The sequence below is a fragment of the Silene latifolia genome, chromosome 1 (genome assembly GCF_048544455.1).
Source record: "Silene latifolia isolate original U9 population chromosome 1, ASM4854445v1, whole genome shotgun sequence".
Taxonomy (NCBI): Eukaryota; Viridiplantae; Streptophyta; class Magnoliopsida; order Caryophyllales; family Caryophyllaceae; genus Silene; species Silene latifolia.
In genome coordinates this window covers 89,215,828-89,236,088 of record NC_133526.1, presented here as the reverse complement: position 1 = coordinate 89,236,088, position 20,261 = coordinate 89,215,828, and the positions used below count along the sequence as shown (strand labels likewise).

Here is a 20,261-nt window from a genome sequence, read left to right as displayed (position 1 = left end):
AATTTCTTGGAAAATGATTTAGTTTTGCGTATGACATCCAAAGAGTATTTTTGGCATTATAATATCCGGTTTTTGTTACTGGTAACGAATTTTATCTTTTCTAAGAGTTCGCGGTGCTAACACAGTGTTCCACATTAACTCAAGTCTCAAACCCTCTGCCTTATTTCTGGTTAACGGTCCAGTCGTCAAACCCCTAAGGAGAGTTGTATAACCTTATCGTGAATGAACAATGAAGGCGAGTGTAGACATGTAGTATCTCGTGACTGCATAATAATACAAATAGCCCATTTACAGATTCCTTCACAAGGAGTGCCTGATTTCAGCTCATGATGCCGAGAAAAAGGGATTTCAATTGTATTTTGGCCCATGAGCTCAAGACTTGTGTACACGTTATCCATAAAGGTGAGGATTCAAAAATTAAACTCATGTCACAAACATATATACATACAACAATGGACAAGAGAACACAATTTCAATGGTAGCAAACACAATACGGAGTCAGACTAGTACTCTACGATTGAACAACAAACAATATCCGTCGCAATTTATAAAGCAAAGTTGGTGTGGCAACGAACCACTAGGGTTTATTATGTATTTATGAATACTGACGACAATAAGACGGTTTACTTCCACTTCTTGAACCTCTTGCCACCAAACATGCCACCATGCTTCCCATGTCTGCCAAACTTGCCGTGCTTGAACTTGCCGTGCTTAAACTTTCCATGCTTTCCACCAAAGCCATGCATCATGCCGCCACCATATCCCATATGTCCATGGCCATGGCCATGACTACCGCCATGCATCAGATGATGGGCTCCATAGGCTGCGGCAGCAGCTGCAGCTCCACCCGCTAGCATGCCTCCCATGCCTATACCAGAACCGCCTGAAAATGAAGAGAAAAGTTTAGTGTCAACTTCCCATGCAGTAGCTGCTACTCATACAAATACACAAATGAGTGATGACTAACGATTACTGGTCATATTTCTATGTAAACAAACTTAATTTCAATATTCAATGAAGATTGCGGAATCTTAATGAGATGAAGTGAAAATGATTTACTACTAAACTATTTTGACTAGCATGTCCATTCTCGATATGACTTTTACCATACACTAGTGGCATAGGAGGGAAGCTTTGAGAGACGAAAAAATGTCTTGTCATATTTCCAAAGTTCAAACAAGTGCTCCTTTCCATATATATAGTAAATAAATAAGTGTTCATTATAGTATTCCTAGTTAAGTTACATAATGGTCAGAACCAATCTAGTAATCAGTAATGAGATTTCTGTAGCTTTTAATTCCATAATAATGAAACTCCAATACTAATTGACGTGATAAAGGAAGTACTCCGTAATAAATAATACTTGTATGTATATACCTGCATGATGTGAGCCATGGCTGCCGCCGTGGGCACCAGGATACCCACCAGGGGGAGGATATCCTCCAGGAGGAAGATAACCGCCAGGGGGAGGGTAGCCACCAGGAGGATAACCTGCAGGTGGATATCCGGCTGGAGGATAGCCTTGTGGAGGGTAACCCTGCTGAGGTGGATATGCCCCAGGTGGTGGTGGGTACTGCCCTGGCGGGTATCCCCCATGTCCCCCATGTCCTCCATAAGCCCCACCAAGTCCTTGAGCTAGATTTGAAAACAGGCCTTTGTCAGATTCGTCTCTTCCACCTCCCATGAAGCAGCTTCCACAATCTTTATTCAAAAAAGTACAGACTTGAGCACGTTAGAATTATTACAAGGCAATAAATTTGCAATCGACAAATAATGAAAGAAAGAGCACTGAAACAGTGTGGAATATAATGCAGTGAGAATGCAAATAACAATCTCAAATGGAGATTGTTACTCTGGAAATGTAATATATATTTTTTTTTTTTTTTTTTTTTTGGTAAGGAGGAACATCTCTCATTAGCAGGCTAGCAGCTAGGGCGATACACCTTTGAGAGACCAAACCCCGCCTAAGGTCCCCGTGCAATAACCGCATATTGCTCATGCAAGGAGTCAAACCCAGGACCTCGCAATTCATGTCATTGCATGCTTTGAGGGTGAGCCGCGCTCCACTGCACTCACAGCAATTGGAACTGTAATATTAAATAACACAAGACTAGAAAAAAGACGATTCTGCAATTGAAGCTAATTAACTTCTTTTAAAGAGAGTGAATAAAACCACGTTGCAACATTGCATAAGCAAGCACCCATTTCTTCCTCATAGGTGGGTAAAATAGGATAGATGACAATGAGACAAGAGCAGAGTGTCTATGGGCTAGTAAAAAGCCGTCTCATCTATCCAAGTGGGGTGTTATTAGACCTGTTTGCCCGTCTTAAAACAAATTAAGCTAGAGATTAAAACACCAGCATGCCAATGGTATGGAACCCAACAACAATAATCAATTCAGGGACAAAAAATTCACAAAAACCAAACAATAAATAAATCTGCATATTTGTGTTATAATTAAAGGTGTTTTAATATCACATTAATAATATCCCAAAATAATAAAGCATCATATACAAACCCACATAAGGGATGAACGATCATCCACATGCATAACTAGAAAATTAAAAGGGATCACGAAAATTAATTAACTGGGTTAATAAAAAGATCAAGTTTTGTGAAAACCATGATCAAATAAAATATTAAAATAAAAAAGCAAAAAGATTAATACAAAAAGCAAGATGATCAAACCTGAGATAAGCAAGAGATTGATTGAGTGTAAGGGTGATAAGAAAAAGACTCAAAAATTATCAAGAATTTCCAAGGAAAAGATGACAAGATTATTGAATGATGTTTATATAATGTGAATTATTATTGCTCCTTATTATATGATGTTGAAGATGTAACCAAAAAAAAAAAAAAAAAAAAAAATTATATGATGTTGAAGCGTCGGATAAGAAAGATATTCCTCTTTTCAATGAGATTTCGATTCCACGCGGTAATTTTACGCGCACTTCACACGGCTTCCCTATATTAGCTCCGGTTACGGGACATATGAACTTGTTCCTCATCAATTAGAATTGGCACAACACGGATAGGATATCCATTCGATCTAAAGTGTTAGTTTGTATCCAATAGAGTTTCTAAAGTAAGATATCTATATTCGAACCAAATATTTCGAATATCCAAAAATAATCAATCAATCAATCAATCAATACATATATATAAAGCAGAAATTTTTCGAGCGATATTAGAGAGTCCAACTTTTTTAGAAATCCTAACAAGAGTAGATTTCGAAAAAAGCTAAATAAATAAAATTATCCTAATAAAGGTAGATTTCTTAGTATTTAAAACAAATTTTAATAAATTATCCTAATATAAGTAGATCAAATATATTTTGATAAAATTATCCTAATATAAGTAGATTAAAATGATCAAATAGATAATAGAAATTCATAATAGTTCAAGTTATCGCATTTATTTCCCCCCCACTTATGGTCTCATACATTTTTAGTTTTTATTCTCGCATCAAAATTCAAGAAGCTGGCGGATAAAAGATGAATTTATTTATTAAATTATTATGTTAAGATGATGTAGTGTAATCTTACGTAATTACATGAAGTATAAATTACGATTTCATCAAAATGTAATCACTAAATAATCATTTGAGTGTGTATAGAAATCATAAACATAAATGCCTCCATATACATTCAAGTTATCAATACATAAAATATTTCACTAATCTATATATGTTACTATTTTTGTTTAACTAATTTACTTTCTATAAGAATATGGAGATCATGGTGGAATGAAACCGAGAAAAACTGAAGTAGAATTTGGTGGTTTAAACAACTCAAAGCTTTTGTGTAACAATGGAACAACTCATAGTGTTATTCATATGATGAATTGATGATCGGTTTTAGACTCACGCATTAGTAGTATCACTTAATTTCATCTACTAAAAAAATTCATATATACTACCAGCATATATCCAAGTAATCTAACCATTACGAAATAGTAGGTTCTATACACTCAAAATATACTATGTAACTAATTATATGATATATTAATGTCATTACACATTATTCATATACTATATCTCAGATTTCATTATAAAAATTAACTGAAACCTAAAAAACGAGCTTAAAAGATAATGAAAATTGAACCGATCAATTAACCGATTAAATAAAAACTGTTTTTAAAACTAACCGAAAGATAGCTTTTTTTTGATAATATGGTATAAAAGGACATAGTTAAGTACTCCATATTTAATATTATAAATTGAAGTATTAAAAAAAACAGGTAGCTTATTTCTCACATGCTTCGCTTATTTTGGTAAATAATTTATCCACCAAATACTTACAACAAAAAAGATAAATGAAATTTTGGTCAGATAAATTTAAGCTAATTTTTTTTCGAAACAGAGCCAAAATATGAGATTTTAATTTCATGATCTCTTGACCTTCTTAATATCAAATTAATTTCTTTTTGATAATTTTTTTGGTCAATGTTTACTTACTTTTGAACCTATTGTTAGGAGTTAATCTCATGTTCCATTAGCAAGGAGACATTATAACACAAAGTACGTATATATCATAATCATGAGAAATAGAATAAATTGGTTCAAAATAAATAGCGTTCCATATAAGAAAATTGTAAACTGTACAATAAGAAAAAACAATTTGATCAAAAGAAAAAATCTATCACAATTGTCCAATTATATCTCTTTTGACTTGGATGCAACGAATATAAATAAAATTTCAGACTCAAATTGAATTTTAAATCATGCCAACCATGGGTATTAGGTAGACATGGGTAAATAAAATATCAGAAATAATATTTGAAAACTATTGAATAAGCGAGAATATAACATTTATATGGCACGAACTATTTTAAACAAGTTGATCTATGGTTTTGAAATTTTTCACTTGTGACAACTAAGGGCATGTAACTTTTCTAATTAATATGGATATGAGAAAGCCTACATTCGTCATGTCCCCTCGCCCGTATGACATCTTTGCTTTTAAGAGTCGCTTTTTTTTTCCTATTATTCGAGATTTGGTAGAGTATTTTAGTCCCGTTAGACATTGGGAGCAAAATTCATTGTTTTTTTGGAATTTCACACTAAATGTACGTCATCCTCTTCGCAATGATCCTACGTATTGCTTTTGCAGAGTCGTCAATACATTAGTTTGACCATGATTTTTGACATATTAATGGTCAAAGTTATAAACGACGTTTGACTCTTGAGAAGCAATGGGAAAAATGTTTATTAAGAAGGGAAGGGAGTATACATGATGAATTTTTTAACATAACTCATAATGGTATATTCTACCAAGTGTGGTATGTCGGTTATGTTGTTGAGGAACATCAACTCTGTAAGAGGATTATCTAAAGAGACATCGTCTTATTATCAAACGCCTTGGGAAATTCGAAATAGAAAGGAAGATAATTATGGGGTCCAAAAAAACAAAAGGTATTGAACCGAGCATAGGAATGACTTCCTCGGATATAAAGATTCCTTTCGCTCCGGAGACAATATACATTGAGGCTATGCTACGCTAGACAGTAAACAAGAGTCAGAGACAATCATTTAATTATGTTGGAATTTATGTGCTGAAGCCAGTTTTTAGTAATGACCGCCTTTACGTAGAAGCGTCAAGAACAACGTCATCCAAGGCATTAAGGTCCTCATCGTGATAGAGACCAAATGTATCAAGGCCAAACGAAGGACATTATTTACAAAGAAATTTTCACAAATTTATCAAATTATGTGCCGCATTATATATTTTGCATGAAACTTTTAAGGACAAGTAGTCTTAATTGTAAATAGTCAAATACTATTTCTGTTAAAAATCTATGACGCGCGAGATTATAAGAATAATAACTCTACAGTCCAATTGTATCTGTGAATGTTACAACTGATATAGTCAATACCAAATGCCAACATTTTTGTTGCGTTTTTGTAAGGGGAACGGATGATTAGTCACTCCTCATCTAAATCAACTCTCGAAATTTTGTTTGCTCTCATTTTCAACATAGTTTGACTTTTTGTTAAATTTAATAGTTTTCTATTACCGGATCATGGTAACGTAAACCATCGTTTCAGCGTTGCCAAAAAAATACTAACTTGGTAACTCAACGATGTTAAATGATGTCATAAAACTAATAAATGATGTTGCCCCCGTGCATTGTATGCAATAGAATTACAAATATTTTTTATTGTTGCTTAGAAACTAATAATTCTATTGGAATTCAGTTTGGATTTGATGTTGCGAGAAGTTTATAAGGAGCAAATACACATAATTGTAAATATATATAATAAAGGTAAAATTATGTTTAAGAGATCTAACATTTTCTTTGAACACACTATATATAATTATGATAAGTATTATTTTACGTAACATCATTCAGTTTTACGTAGTTGTTGTAGGTTAAAATAATTACAAGACTCATAAGGTCTGTCTCCGTTATTAAGAATATATTTTTACAGATAATCCTAATAAAAGCCCCGTGCATCGCACGGGCTTTCCAACTAGTACATATATATAAAGTAGAAACTTTTCGAGCGATATTAGAGAGTCCAACTTTTTTAGAATTCCTAACAACGGTACATTTCGAAAAAAAAATTAATAAAATTATCCTTATAAAAGTAGATTTCTTAATATTTTAATAAAATTATCCCAATATAAGTAGGTGATACTCAAAATACACAATGTAACTAATTATATGGTATATTAATAACATAAACATTATTCGTATACTGTATCTTAAATTTCAGTAGTCATACTAAATGATAAGTTAACTTAAACCTAAAAAAATAGCTTAAAAGGTAACTAAAAATTAAGAATGATAATTTAATTGATCAAGTAAAAAATGTTTGGCAAACTAACGAAACATAGTTGGGTTTTTTTTTTGGTAAAATGATACTCGAAAAGTACATAATAAGTTCTCTATATTTAATATTTTAAATTGGAGGAATAAAAAACACATGTAACTTATTTCTCATTTCTCACTGCTACTCTTATTTTGGCAAATAGTTTATCTATCAAGTATTACAAAAAAATTAAGATAAATGAACTTTTGGTCAAAAGCTTATTTCTTTGAAACAAAGCCTAAATGTGAGATTTTTCATAATCTCCCGACCTTCCTCATATCTAATTAATTACTTCTTGTTTTTTTTCTGCCAATGTTTACTTATTTTTGACCCTATTGTTAGGAGTTGATCTCAAGTTCCTTTTTTTAATTTTATAATCTCCATTATAGCTATTGGTTCAGAATAAATATTAACAATTAGGCATTGTAACACAAAGTACATATATACTCCAAAATCATGAAGAACAGAACATTATTGTTAACTCTACAATAAGAAAAAACATTTGTCTTAGATGTAGCGAATATAAATAAATTTTTACGCTCAAATTGAATTTTAAATCATGCCAACCATGAGTGTTATATATGGGTAGAATAATATCAGAATTGTTTGAGAAGGCTATAGAATATACGAGTATATAACATTTAAATGGAACGAAACTATTTTAAGATCTCTCCAAGTTAAAGCGGTTATGGTTTTGAAAATTTCTACTTGCGACAACAAGAAGACCTACATCCGTCATGTCTTATCCCCCATATGTCATCCCTGCTTTTAAGAGTCGTTTTTTGTTTTCATTATGCGGGATTTGGTAGAGTGTTTTAGTTGGTGTAGACTTTGGGAGTAAGTTTCATTATCTTTTAGGAATTTCGCACTAAATGTACTTCATCCTCATTGCTTCTACACAATCATCAAAACGGAAGTTTGACCATGATTTTCGACATATTAATGGTCAAAGTTATAAAAGTTTGACCTCTAAGAAACAAGGCGGAAGATGTTTAAGAAGGAAAAGGAGTATACCTATAACTCATAATGGTATGCTCTACCAAGTGTGGTATGTCGGTTATGTTGTTGAGGAACATTAACTCCGTAAGAGGATTATCTAACGGGATCTGTCATATTATCAATCGCCTTGGAAAATTCATAGTAGAAACGAATATACTTACGGATTCCAAAGTCGGCAAAAGGTACTGAACCCGAGGATAGTAATGACTTCCTCTGATACAAATATTCCTTTCATTCTTAAGCAGCGATAATATACATCAAGGCCATGCTACGTAGACGTGACAAACAGATCTGGTCGTGTCGGGTTCAGGTGTCACATTTAAATGGATCATAAACTCTTCAACAAAAACTCTACCCAATTAAATCTCGTGTCGTGTTCGTGTCGATCCAGTTATATTAATGGGTCATCAAGCCTCAACCCTAACCCGTTAATTTCGTGTCGTAGTTTCGTGTCATGTCAATATTTGGAAAGTGTAAGCATATTTATGTAAGGATCAAGAAAAATTGGGATTAATTTAGTAGATAGGTTATTCGGGACGGGTCCGTGTGTACAGTGCTCAACCTAAACCTAGCCCAATTAAATCTCGTGTCGTGTTCGTGTCGACCAGCTTGTATAAATGGGTCTTTAAATGTCAACCCAAACCCGTTAATTTCATGTCGGATTCGTGTCGTGTTTTCGTGTCATGCCATTATTTGCCGGCTCTAATGTTGCGCCATGACAATAAACAAGAGTTGGGAACAGTGACAAAATCATGTTTAAATTTATCTGTCAAAACCAGTTTTTATTAATGGCCAGCTTTATGTAGAAGCGTTCATCCAAGAGATTAAGGTTCTACATCGATGATAGAGACCAAATGTATCAAGGCCACAAGAAGGACATTGTTTATAAAGAAGTTTTCACAATTTGCCAAATTAAGATGTTGTATTATATATTTTGCATGAAGTTTTTAAGGATAAGTAGTCAAAGACTATTTCGGTTAAAAACTGATGGTGCTTAGACAATAAGAATGGTAACACTATAATCCAACTATATCTCTGAATGTTAGTATACAACTGATATAGTTAAATACCAAATGCCACAACACTTTAGTTGCATTTTTGTTATAGGAACTGATGATTAATCTGTCCTCATCTAAATCAACCCCCGAAATTTTATTTGCTCCTATTGTTACCATAGTTTGACTTTTTGTTAAATTTAATAGTTTTCTATTACCAGACCATGGAAACGTAAAATAACGTTTTCAGCGGTGTCATAAAATATATACTACGAACTGGCATTATTATACTAACTTAGTAACCCGACTATTAAAAAAAAATGACATAAACTACTAACTAATGTTGTCACATATGATACAACTAGGTGCTCGTGCATTCTATGTAATAGAATCAGAGATATTTTGATTGTGTTTAAAGATTACTAATTCTATTGGAATTTAGTTTGGATTTGATTTTGCGAGATGTTTATACGGAGTACTAATTACTATAACTATGTTACTTGATGTTATACTAATTTATGGCAAAACTTTTATGCTAAAAGCAATAACGGATTTTTTTCATCAATGACAATATAGTATGACTTTTTTTATTAACTTAAAATATATTAATTTTTAAAGATAATCCTAATGAGAGGCCCGTGCATCGCACGGGCTTTCCAACTAGTACTATATATTAAATCCAGAAACCAAAGGACTTCAATGTAATTAAAGAAAGTTATACAAATTAATTATACTATATAGTTTTAAATCAATAGCACCGTGTGACGGGATTTCAATGCAAATATTATATAGTTTTGGTTAAAATTAAATTATATAGAAGCTTGGTAGTTTTCCTAAAGATGGTCAATTTCCTTAAAATAAAATAATTAATTAAGATGATCAATTTTAAGGAGACTAAAAGAAAGAAGATGTCTGGTAATTTTTCTAAATATTTATAGAAGACTCTGATGGGCAATTTCCTTAAAATAAAATAATTAATTAGTATAAACATGCACACTTATGGTATTAATTATTATCATCGTAAAATTATATATTAAATTTGAAATCTATGCAATTTTATTAAACTTTATAGTTTATTAGATTAGATGTATAGAGATGTTATTTATTTAACATACAAAAATATAATAAGTAGGTTATAAATAATTCAAGTTAGATTCCATAATATATAATACTGCATAATTCTTTCGATTTGATTTAATGCGTATATGTAATATATTTATAAAAATATAAAATCCTTTTAAAATTGCATGCCTAAGTAGTAAAAGTAATTTCGTCAGTAAAGAAAAGAATTGTAGTAAAATTGGATATAGTTATATGATAGTAATAACTCATTTGAATAGTAAAAGTAACAATATTATCAACGAGATTAGTGAGAGTGGTAGAAACAACAACGGGAGTAGTGAAATAATCAATATTAATGCGCCAATAGTGAAAGTAACAATAATTACGACGGAAGTAGTGAAATTATCAATATTAATGCGGCAGTAGTGACAGTAACAATAATTACGGCGGGAGTAGTGAAATTGACAATGATTACGGGCAAGTAGTGAAATGTTATTACTATTGTTTCATTAATAAGAGTAAAATATTAAGAGCGGTAGTAGTAAATTTGTCTCAAAATTTATTTTATCGTAATTTTAGGATATGTTATAAAAAATATATTAATGATAAATTTATAGGTTATTATGCAACTTTAAGTAATTTTATTTAATGAAAAAAAAAATTAATGGTAAGTAGAGGTAGCCCGGGCGAAGCCGGGCACCAATACTAGTTGGATTGAATACGGATATCCAAATTTTGAAATTTACTTGAAAATTATTCATCATCTTACGTAATGATTTTCTTTTATATTCTTACTCCAATGATCTCGACCTAAAATTTAAGTACCACTCAGGCCCTGTTCTTTTGGACTTAATTTCAGTTCTTATAAGTTCAGTTCAGCTCTATTTTTATTATTATTATTATTATTATTATTATTATTATTATTATTATTATTATTATTATTATTATTATTATTATTATTAATTGTTAAAATTATTTATAATATTTATATTATATTATACTTATCACATTTATTTTTTAGTTATTATAATTAATATATTGTATTATTTAATATTATATTATTATTAATAATGTTATCATTTATATTACTAATATATTATTATTATTATTACTATATTTATTATTATATTACTATTTTTTATATATATTATTAGATTACTATTATATTATATTAATATATTAATAATAATAATAATGAATAATATTGTTATAATATTTATTATTATTACTATTATTATTATTATTATTGGTATTAATTTTAATATATAGATTATCTTTTATTTTTATTTCAGTTCAATTCGGTTGATTCGATTGATTCTATTAAGTTGATTCGATTGATTCAGCTCCATAGTTGATTCAATTGATTCGATTCAGATTGAGACAATAATGTCGATCCAAAAGAACAGGGCCTTACATAGTTTTCTTATATTTTAAACTTTTGTTAAGTTGTTGTATCAGATAAAAGTTTATTTTTCTTAGAATTATACTTAAAATAGCGCTAGAAATTTACAAAAATAAGACAAAAATAAAACGATTTAAAAATAATAATTTACGTCGGGAACTTCATACAATCCCAATATATGGATTAAAAATCTAAAAACACTCATTAAATGAAAAATGGTAACAGAAGACAAGAAAAAATAGTAAACAATAGAAAAACATAGTTTGGATTGGATCAGATCTCCAAATGGTTTAATTCTAACATCCGATCCAAAAACCAAAGATTTTGGATGTATATCCAAAAGTTTGGACCAGATATCAGATCGCATCGGATAATCGGATTTTTGGCTCAACCCTAATTAGAAGTCTATAACCGTTAAAATTTGACTCGCCCCGACTAGTATGCAAATGAAACTTGATCCTCATACCTTTCATTTGTTTCAATTTTGGGTGGATGGGATTGACTCGTTTAAAGTTAAAATAAATCAAAAATACATTATTTAAAGAACAATCCTAAATGAAGAATTAGCTACGCATAACAACAGAAAGAACGATGAACATAACTAAAGAAGACATAATTAAAGAACAATAACAAATAACAAAAGAAAATTGGTTATCGATAACTGAGAGATTAGAGATCTAATTTCAAAGTACAAAGATCAACGCATAAAGTACTTAGGTTCCTAATGAGAGTTTTTAAGAGTAAAATGTAATTAAAAACATAAAAAAAAACGTCGTTAACCTAATACAATGTTAAGAGTATTTATACTTCGCAAATTATTAACCCGCAAAAAGGGTCTACTAATAATTAATCTGGCTCGAGATAGTTTAGCCAACTATGTCGAGTTGAGGCTCGGTCGACGGAGTTCTCACCTACTTTGTCGAGTAACACCAATAAAAACTACTCTTGCACTATTTTTTTTAACTTCTTCCCTTTTACCTCCTTGTTTCCATTTATTGCATATATATCATCCAATGAGCTCCCAAAAATGGCTCAAATCCTACAAAATGGAGTAACAAGTCAGGAGAAGCGACATTTCACAAAATACATTGCATTTAACTGAATTAAGCTAAAATGACGATATGAAATGCAATGTTTAGGGAGTATAAATCGCATATAAAATGTACTTATCAAATTCCCCCAAACCAAACATTTGCTTGTCTCTAAGCAAACTAACTAGACACGACATAAAAAGAAACACACATACAAGCAGCGGGGTGAATAAGCTTAGAATTAATCGACCATGCACACATACAAATCTCATAGCAACTGACATCTATAACAGAGCATGACAAATAAGAAAAACGCAGCTTAAATCCCGAGATATTACATGATAATGCAAATATGACGCATATTAACAATCTTCGATCTTGAAAGACCATACATTGTCGGATTTCTTCACAGTTTTCACTTGTCACTCTTTCACGCATATGGTGAGTTATTTGTGAAGAGAGAAATAAGTAAGACTTTCACCTACTACGACTCATGAATTGTGCATGCAATCTAATGTGAAATCAACTTTTACAATTAATAAAGCATATTGATGTTGTCGTCAAACCATCAAACAAATTTATGATTCAACTAGCTTAGCATAGCAAGCAAGTAGAGGTCGAACCCAAAGGACGGAGGGTATTCAAATCATTCAATCAAGTTGTAGTTGTGCTAGAGGTGTCACAATTAGGGGGGAGGGGGTTGTAATCTAAACCAATGAAAAGTAATAAATAGCAAGAAAGGTAAAAACAAGCAATGAAAGCATGGGGTCATAGGGAAATCATGGTAGATCACATAAATTAGTCACATAGGCTTCGTGTGTTGTGAATTGGGAAGGGATGGCTATGCAAGGGTAGGAGGTGTGGGAGAGAGATGACGAAAGCTAAAGCGATGTTAGCAAGGTTGAGGTAAGTTGTAACCGCAGGATGTTGGAAAATCAGCATCAAAAGTGATTGCTTGGGAGTGATCGAGGACTAGAAGAAACGGAAGGGATAAGAGAGAATTTTCTAGTTTATAAAGATTATCTTTTTTGCTTGTGTTATTCTCGTTGGAGTTTGTTGGGTTTTCTTTTGCTAGTAGAAAATACAATAGGGGTGACTCACGCATTCACTCATGCCTCCTTGGAGCTACAGTAGAAGGTCTTGGTTTGGTTCGATACCCTTGTAGTTGTGGGTTTGTATAATAAAAAAATAAGTAGTTTGTTAGAGATAAAAATCACACTTTTTATTACTTATGACATGGCAGACCTTCATTGGTGGAAAGCAATTAAAAGGAATCGACGACATGGCAGATTGAGAGCCATAGGATCAAGATGATAAATAAACACATGTGGGATATTTCTTTGGCAAAACCCACGTAAAAAGGTCAAGTAACCACCTCCTATTCTTATGGGGTTGACCATAAATCTAGGAGCAAAAGCAGGGAAGTCGTTTTTGGACTCAAGACCTAGCTTCCACAACTATATAACATGGATCAGAAGCAAAGGAAAAGGGGCATCATTCAATACTCGAGCACACTCTCACTCGACATCCCGTCTCCACTTAGCAATATTTTACTAGCAAATTAATCATTGTATTTCCTTACTTGCATAATATCCTATCGATTATAGTGCCAAATTGGTGGGATTCCGACTCCCCCCGCGGTTGTTCCCACATCAGGTTTTCCGCGTCACCAAAATTCCGCGTGTTTATCCTTTGTTTCGTTGTTCACTCGTTCATTAAATTCGTTACACACATATCGTCTTATGCCGTAGATTAATCATTATCACTCACTAATTAAATTAATAGTCGGTAAATTTTTACCAAAACAGTTTGGCGCCCACCGTGGGGCATAGTGATCATTTTCTATAGACAAATCTCGCAAGATCTAACCAGACTACAACCATGGCCGGAACCAGCCAGAATCCGTCCAGCAGCCAGAGCATGTCAGCCTTGTCCTCTAGAGCAGGATCTTCTCCTGCATCTGCAGGATCAGTGAGTGCGCCTCCAGCATCCAGCCAGATGGTCCCCGTCAGCATGTCAACCAGAAGCATGCCTCTGCCTCTGCCTCTTAAACCTCCGCAGATACCCAAGGTAGCAGGCGTACTCAGCCAGCCCAGATCCAGCAGGGAAAGTAGCCCCAGCAGAAGTGAAGCTGCATCCAGGGCCCCGATCCAGGAGGGATCAGGTGCAGAAGTTCTCAGAAGCAGAGGACCTCCAGTACTTGACCCGATGCACTTGATGATTCAGGGGATAGATACTCTACGTCAGGCCGTTGAGGATATGAGGAAGGACAACCAGAACCTGATCGCTCAGATCGTAACGACGATCCAGCCCAAACCCGCATCAACTCGTGAGGCCCTAAACCTAGCTAGCGGTGGAGGATCAAATCGACCAATTCCGTCAGAACTGGTCACCAGGCTAGATCTTACAGGAGTAGCACCCAGTGAACCCATCGAGCCCAGAGGATTGGGATGCTTGTCATTTGACAACCCACTCAGCCTACAGTAGACGCCAGGTAATGCATTGCTAAGCACTCCGCCAGGATCTGACTTTCCACCTTTTGCAGGTACGCCCATGCACCAGACATCAGGATGACAATCTGGAGCTGTCACCAACGCAGCAGTTCCATCATGCAGCCAATTCACTAGTGGAGCCTGGGTCGGAGGTCCGCAGCAGACACTAGGATGGCAGCCTGGATCTATAATCAGTACAACACCAATGGCGAGTCATCCAGCATCTGGCCAATTCTCTGGAGGACCCTGGTTAGGGGGCACTCACGTTGGTTCATTCCCGCCTGTTTCTAACCCTCTTGCAGGAACAAGTAGTTCGCTGGAGCACAATACCTGGAGCTGAGGGACCTGACGTACCGGATACCAGGTGTAGCACGCCCATTAGAGAAGGCGACACGAGATAGCTATGCAGACTCACCATTCGTGGACGACATAGCCCTCGTCGGCATTCTCAAAGGATGTGTACCACCAGTCATGACGCTCTATGACGGAACAACAGATCCACTCGATCACATCAACCACTACAAGCAGAAAATGATGGTGATAACTGCGACCGGACCTTTAAAGGAAGCTTGTGTGTGCAAAGTATTTGGATAGAACTTGTCTGGAGCAGCCCTGCAATGGTTCGTCGGCCTGCCCAATAAAAGCATAACCAGCTTCGCCGACCTCGTCAATGCATTCAACCAATAGTTCGCCAGCAGCAGAAAGCCAGAGAAGAAAACCAGGGAGCTCTATCGGATAGTGCAAGGGTTTGAGGAATCTACTCTTGATTACTTAAACAGGTTCAACAAGGAGAAAGTGGCAATTCCGAGGTGCGATATAGCAACTATTATACAAGCCTTCCGCCGGGGGCTGCACCAGGATTCAGATCTATACAAGGACCTGACCTAACATCCATGCACTACCTTTGAAGAAGTACAATCAAAGGTGATTGCTGTCATGAGGCTGGAGGAGGACTCTGATCCCAGAAGATATACTTATGATTCAGACACAGTATCCAGGAAAGCCCCAGTAGAGAAGAGGAGCGAAAGATCTAAACCCTACAGCAGGAGCGTGAACAAAGTTTCTGGAAGCTCGGAAGGAAAGGGCGATGCAGATCTGCTTCCAAAGGTAAGTGAGTATGGTTTCACCACTAATCTTGCAGGACTGTTCAAAACCCTGTAGGGGCTGGGTCGCAGAGTCAGATGGCCCAAGCCGCCGGCAGAAGGGTACTCTAGCAGCAGAAAGGATACTGGCAAAAAATGCGAGTTCCATGGCAGCAACACCCACGACACAGACGAATGTCATTCTCTCAGGAAGGAAGTCAAGTATCATTATGATCGAGGAAATCTGGATCACCTCCTACCCAGAGGCACAACCGGAGAGAACTCTACAGAGCAGGTTCTGCCATTTCCCCCTCCTTAGTGTACAAGAACTGTTAATGTCATTACAGGTAGCTCGGAGCTATGCGGATTGACGTACTCAGCAGCAAAGAGGCGTGCCGCTGAAGCAAAGGGAGATAAGCCAGAATATTCTTGCAGGATCAGTCGTCAGAACCTGCCATCAGTTACCTTTGACGAAACAGATGCATGGTCTGCTCCAGAACAGCACCACAACGCTTTAATCATCACGCTCCCCATAGGGAATTGCGAGGTGAGAAAGATCCTAGTGGACACCGGAAGCTCCGTCAACCTAATCATGCTAGAGACGCTCAAAGGCATGGGATTCAGTGAGAAAGATCTAGAAAAGAAGACGGTCCCCCTGGTCGGTTTCAGTGGCGAAACCAAACATTCCCTAGGAGAGATCGTCATCCCAACCTATGCCGGTGGAATTAACAAGCAGGTAAGGGATCTAGTTATTGATGGACCCTCTACTTACAATGTGATCCTTGGCAGGCCCTAGATCCACGAGATGAAGGCAATACCTTCAACACACCACCAGTGCCTGAACTTTCCAACGCCTTGGGGAGTGCAAGAGATACGTGGAGACCAGGAGGAAGCTAAGGATTACTATAAAGTGGCTCCGAAGTCAGCAACCAACCCCCCTGCATAGCAATTACAAAGCTAGCGTATCCAGGACAAATATATATTGAGCCCCAACAGGCAGAACTAGACGACGTCACCCTGGACGCGCTGCACCCATAACGAACCGTGCTAATTGGATCAGAATGTACATGTAACATTCGCGAAGAACTCGTTCGATTGTTGAGAACTAACATTAACTATTTTGCTTGGTCACATGATGATATGATAGGGATAGACCCCCATAAGCTAGGTGTGGATCCAAGCTATAAGCCTGTACAGCAGAAAAGAAGGAAGTTCGCTTCTGAAAGGAACCAGGTCATAAACCAGGAAGTAGATAATCTACTTGCTGCAGGAAAGATTCGAGAGGTGAAATATCCAGAATGGTTGTCCAATGTGGTGGTGGTCCCAAAGAAAAATGGCAAGTGGAGGGCCTGCGTCGATTTTATAGATTTAAATAAAGTTTGCCCAAAAGATCTGTTTCCACTACCACATATAGATGCCGTGGTGTATGCTACTGCAGGTCACGAGATGCTAACGTTTCTGGATGCCTGGAGCGGCTACAATTAGATAAAGATGCACCCTGGCGACCAGGAGAAGACGGCATTCAGGTCCGAGCGAGGTATCTATTGCTATAACGTCATGCCTTTTGGACTTAAAAATGCAGGATCCACCTATCAGAGGTTGGTGAATATGATGTTTAAGGAGAAAATAGGTCAAACTATGGAAGTACACATAAACGATATGGTCGTAAAATCAAAGCAGGCTTCGCAACACCACCAGCACCTGGCAGATACTTTCAGCACCTTAAGAAAATACCAGATGAAGCTGAACCCAACAAAGTGTACCTTCGGGGTCTCCAGTGGGAAATTTCTGGGGTACATGGTGACCCAGAGGGGAATAGAAGCCAGCACCGAACAAATCAGAGCAATTCTGCAGCTGGAGTCACCTCAGAAACAAAAAGATGTCCAGTGCATGACTGGAAGAGTGCGACAGCCTTAAACAGGTTCATATCCAGATCCTCCGATAGATGCAGGCTGTTTCACGACATACGCAGAAAGAGCCAAAGATTTGAGTGGACAGAGGAGCATGAGAAAGCATTCCAAGAGTTAAAACACTATCTCAGCACCCCACCACTCCTATCGAAGCCAGAGTCAGGAGAATCGCTATTCCTGTATCTGTCAGTCAAGGAAGCAGCAGTAAGTGCAGTGCTAGTACGAGAGCAGGAGGGGTCACAGCATCCAGTATACTACGTCAGTAAGTCTCTGCTTCCTGCAGAGACCAGGTACACTTTGCTTGAAAAACTCGTCCTTGCACTCGTTACGCAATATTATAAATTGCGTCCTTATTTTGAGTGTCATACCATTTCCGTAATAACTAATTACCCTCTTAAGACTATTATGCGAAAACCAGAATTGTCAGGAAGGATGGCTAAGTGGTCCATGCACCTGAGCGACTATGACTTAAAATTTGAACCTCTTACAGCAATAAAGTCTCAGGCTTTGGCAGATTTTGTGTCTGACTTCTGCCCGGCTCTCCAGACCTAGGCAGAACAAGATATCCTGAACCTGGAGAAAGATAAAGGAGAATAAGTGTGGGAGCTGCATGTGGACGGAGCCTCCAACGCGAGAGGAGTCGGAGTAGGATTGGTCCTCAAATCATCCCAAGAAGACCTCATAGTCCAGGCAATACGATGTGAATTCAAGGCCACAAACAACGAACCAGATTACGAGGCCTTGATCCTAGGTTTGAGGTTGGCTCTGGATCTGAAAATCAAATACCTCAAGGTTTGCAGTGATTCCAAACTAATAGTTAACCATGTGAATGACTCTTATGAAGCCAGGGACTCCAGGATGATGGCATACCTAGACGTAGCAAAAGAGTTGACCCTCAGGTTTGCTACGTTCAAAATCAAGCAGATTCCCAGGGACCAGAATGCAGAAGCAGACGCCTTAGCCACCCTGGGAGCAACGTTCAAAGCATGAACAATCTCCACAATACCAATTGTCCACGTGCTGGAACCAGCGATACTGAAACCTAAACAGGAAGCAGGGGTGATGTGCAGCACCAGTAGTAAGGAAGAAACTCCGGACTGGAGGAAACCGTACCAGGACTGGCTGCAGAATGATAACCTACCAGCAGATAAAAAGGAGGTAAGGAGCTTCAGAATGAAAGAATCCAGATTTATACTAATTGATGGTGTCTTGTTCAGGAAATCCCTCGCTGGACCCTACCTCAGGTGCCTGGGTCGGGAAGAATCTCAGGCTGTTTTGCATGCTCTCCACAGTGGAGAATGTTGAAACCATGCAGGGGGCAGGAGCCTGTCCAACAAGGCACTAAAGCAGGGATATTTCTGGCCCACAATGCGCAAAGATGTCATGGAGTTTGCAAGAAAGTGTGATGCTTGTCAGAGGCACGCTCACGTCAGCCACCAGCCAGCAGAACATCTGCATCCGGTCATCTTGCCATGGCCCTTCATAAAGTGGGGAATGGATATCGTGGGACCATTGCCCAAGGCACCAGGAAACAAAGTCTATATGCTCGCCATGACGGACTACTTCTCTAAGTGGATAGAAGCAGAATCATCTTCCCAGGTTACAGAAACCCAGGTTATATCTTTCATTAAACGCAATATCATATGCAGGTTTGACATTCCACCTGAGATTATATGTGATAATGGATCTCAATTTATTGGAAATAAGACAAAAGCTTTTTATGCTAGGTGGAATATCTCACTGCAGAAGTCTACTCCCAGGAACCCCCAGTTCAACGGACAAGCTGAATCCAGCAATAAGATTATTGTGGAAAACCTAAAAAAGAAGCCGGAGGAAAGAGGGGTCAAGTGGGCAGAAGAGCTGCCTCTGGTTCTTTAGGCTGACAGAACCACACCCAAGGTTGCAACAGGACAAACACCTTTCAGCCTGGTGTTCGGAGCAGAAGCAGTCATCCCATCCGAGGTCAGGTCCCAACCCACAGGTACGAATGCATAACAGAAGACCGAAACCAGGTGGAAATGGCAAGCAGTCTAGACACGATAGACGAGCTCAGAACCAGCGCTCAAATTAGGATGGCTTCGTACCGACAAACGGTGGCCAGGAGCTATAACAAGAATGTAAAGGTAAGAACCCTGCAGATGGGAGATCTGGTCCTGAGTAAAGTCTTCCAGAATACCAAGAACCGGCAAGCAGGAAAATTTGCCTACAACTGGGAGGGGTCATACCAAGTATAAAGCATAGTTGGAAACGGAGCATATCGACTCATGACTATGGAAGGACAAATGGTTCCCAGATCCTGGAACATCGTCCACTTGAAAAAGTATTTCACCTAAGCGACCAGCACGGTCAACAACCGGGTACTCAGTCTACCAGATGCAACTCCCCCAGGTTCTAGATTTCGCCTTAAATATTCTTTGGCTCTGAAAATTTGTTTGACCTCCAACATTTACTCATATATGTCTTCTTTACCTTT

The 20,261-nt window shown here is 36.8% G+C and overlaps 1 protein-coding gene across 1 annotated transcript; it reads right to left on the bottom strand.

Annotated features, from left to right (window-relative positions):
* Positions 1-397: 397 nt before the first annotated feature.
* LOC141607665 (uncharacterized) lies at positions 398-3,035 on the bottom strand. The gene is made up of 3 exons (XM_074427021.1): positions 2,690-3,035; positions 1,378-1,701; positions 398-883 (listed from the first exon to the last, which is right to left on the bottom strand). The coding sequence occupies exons 2-3, from the start codon at positions 1,682-1,684 to the stop codon at positions 624-626; spliced, it is 567 nt and encodes a 188-aa protein (XP_074283122.1). The 5' UTR covers positions 1,685-1,701; positions 2,690-3,035; the 3' UTR covers positions 398-623.
* Between the last annotated feature and the right edge of the window lie 17,226 nt (positions 3,036-20,261).

What these genes read in the sequence shown, in the direction of transcription:
- LOC141607665 (XM_074427021.1), bottom strand. Translation starts at nt 1,684, where the DNA reads ATGGGAGGTGGAAGAGACGAATCTGACAAAGGCCTGTTTTCAAATCTA. An exon ending in CCATGGCTCACATCATGCAG is followed by an intron (nt 884 to 1,377) that starts GTATATACATAC and finishes CTTCATTTTCAG; the next exon opens with GCGGTTCTGGTATAGGCATG.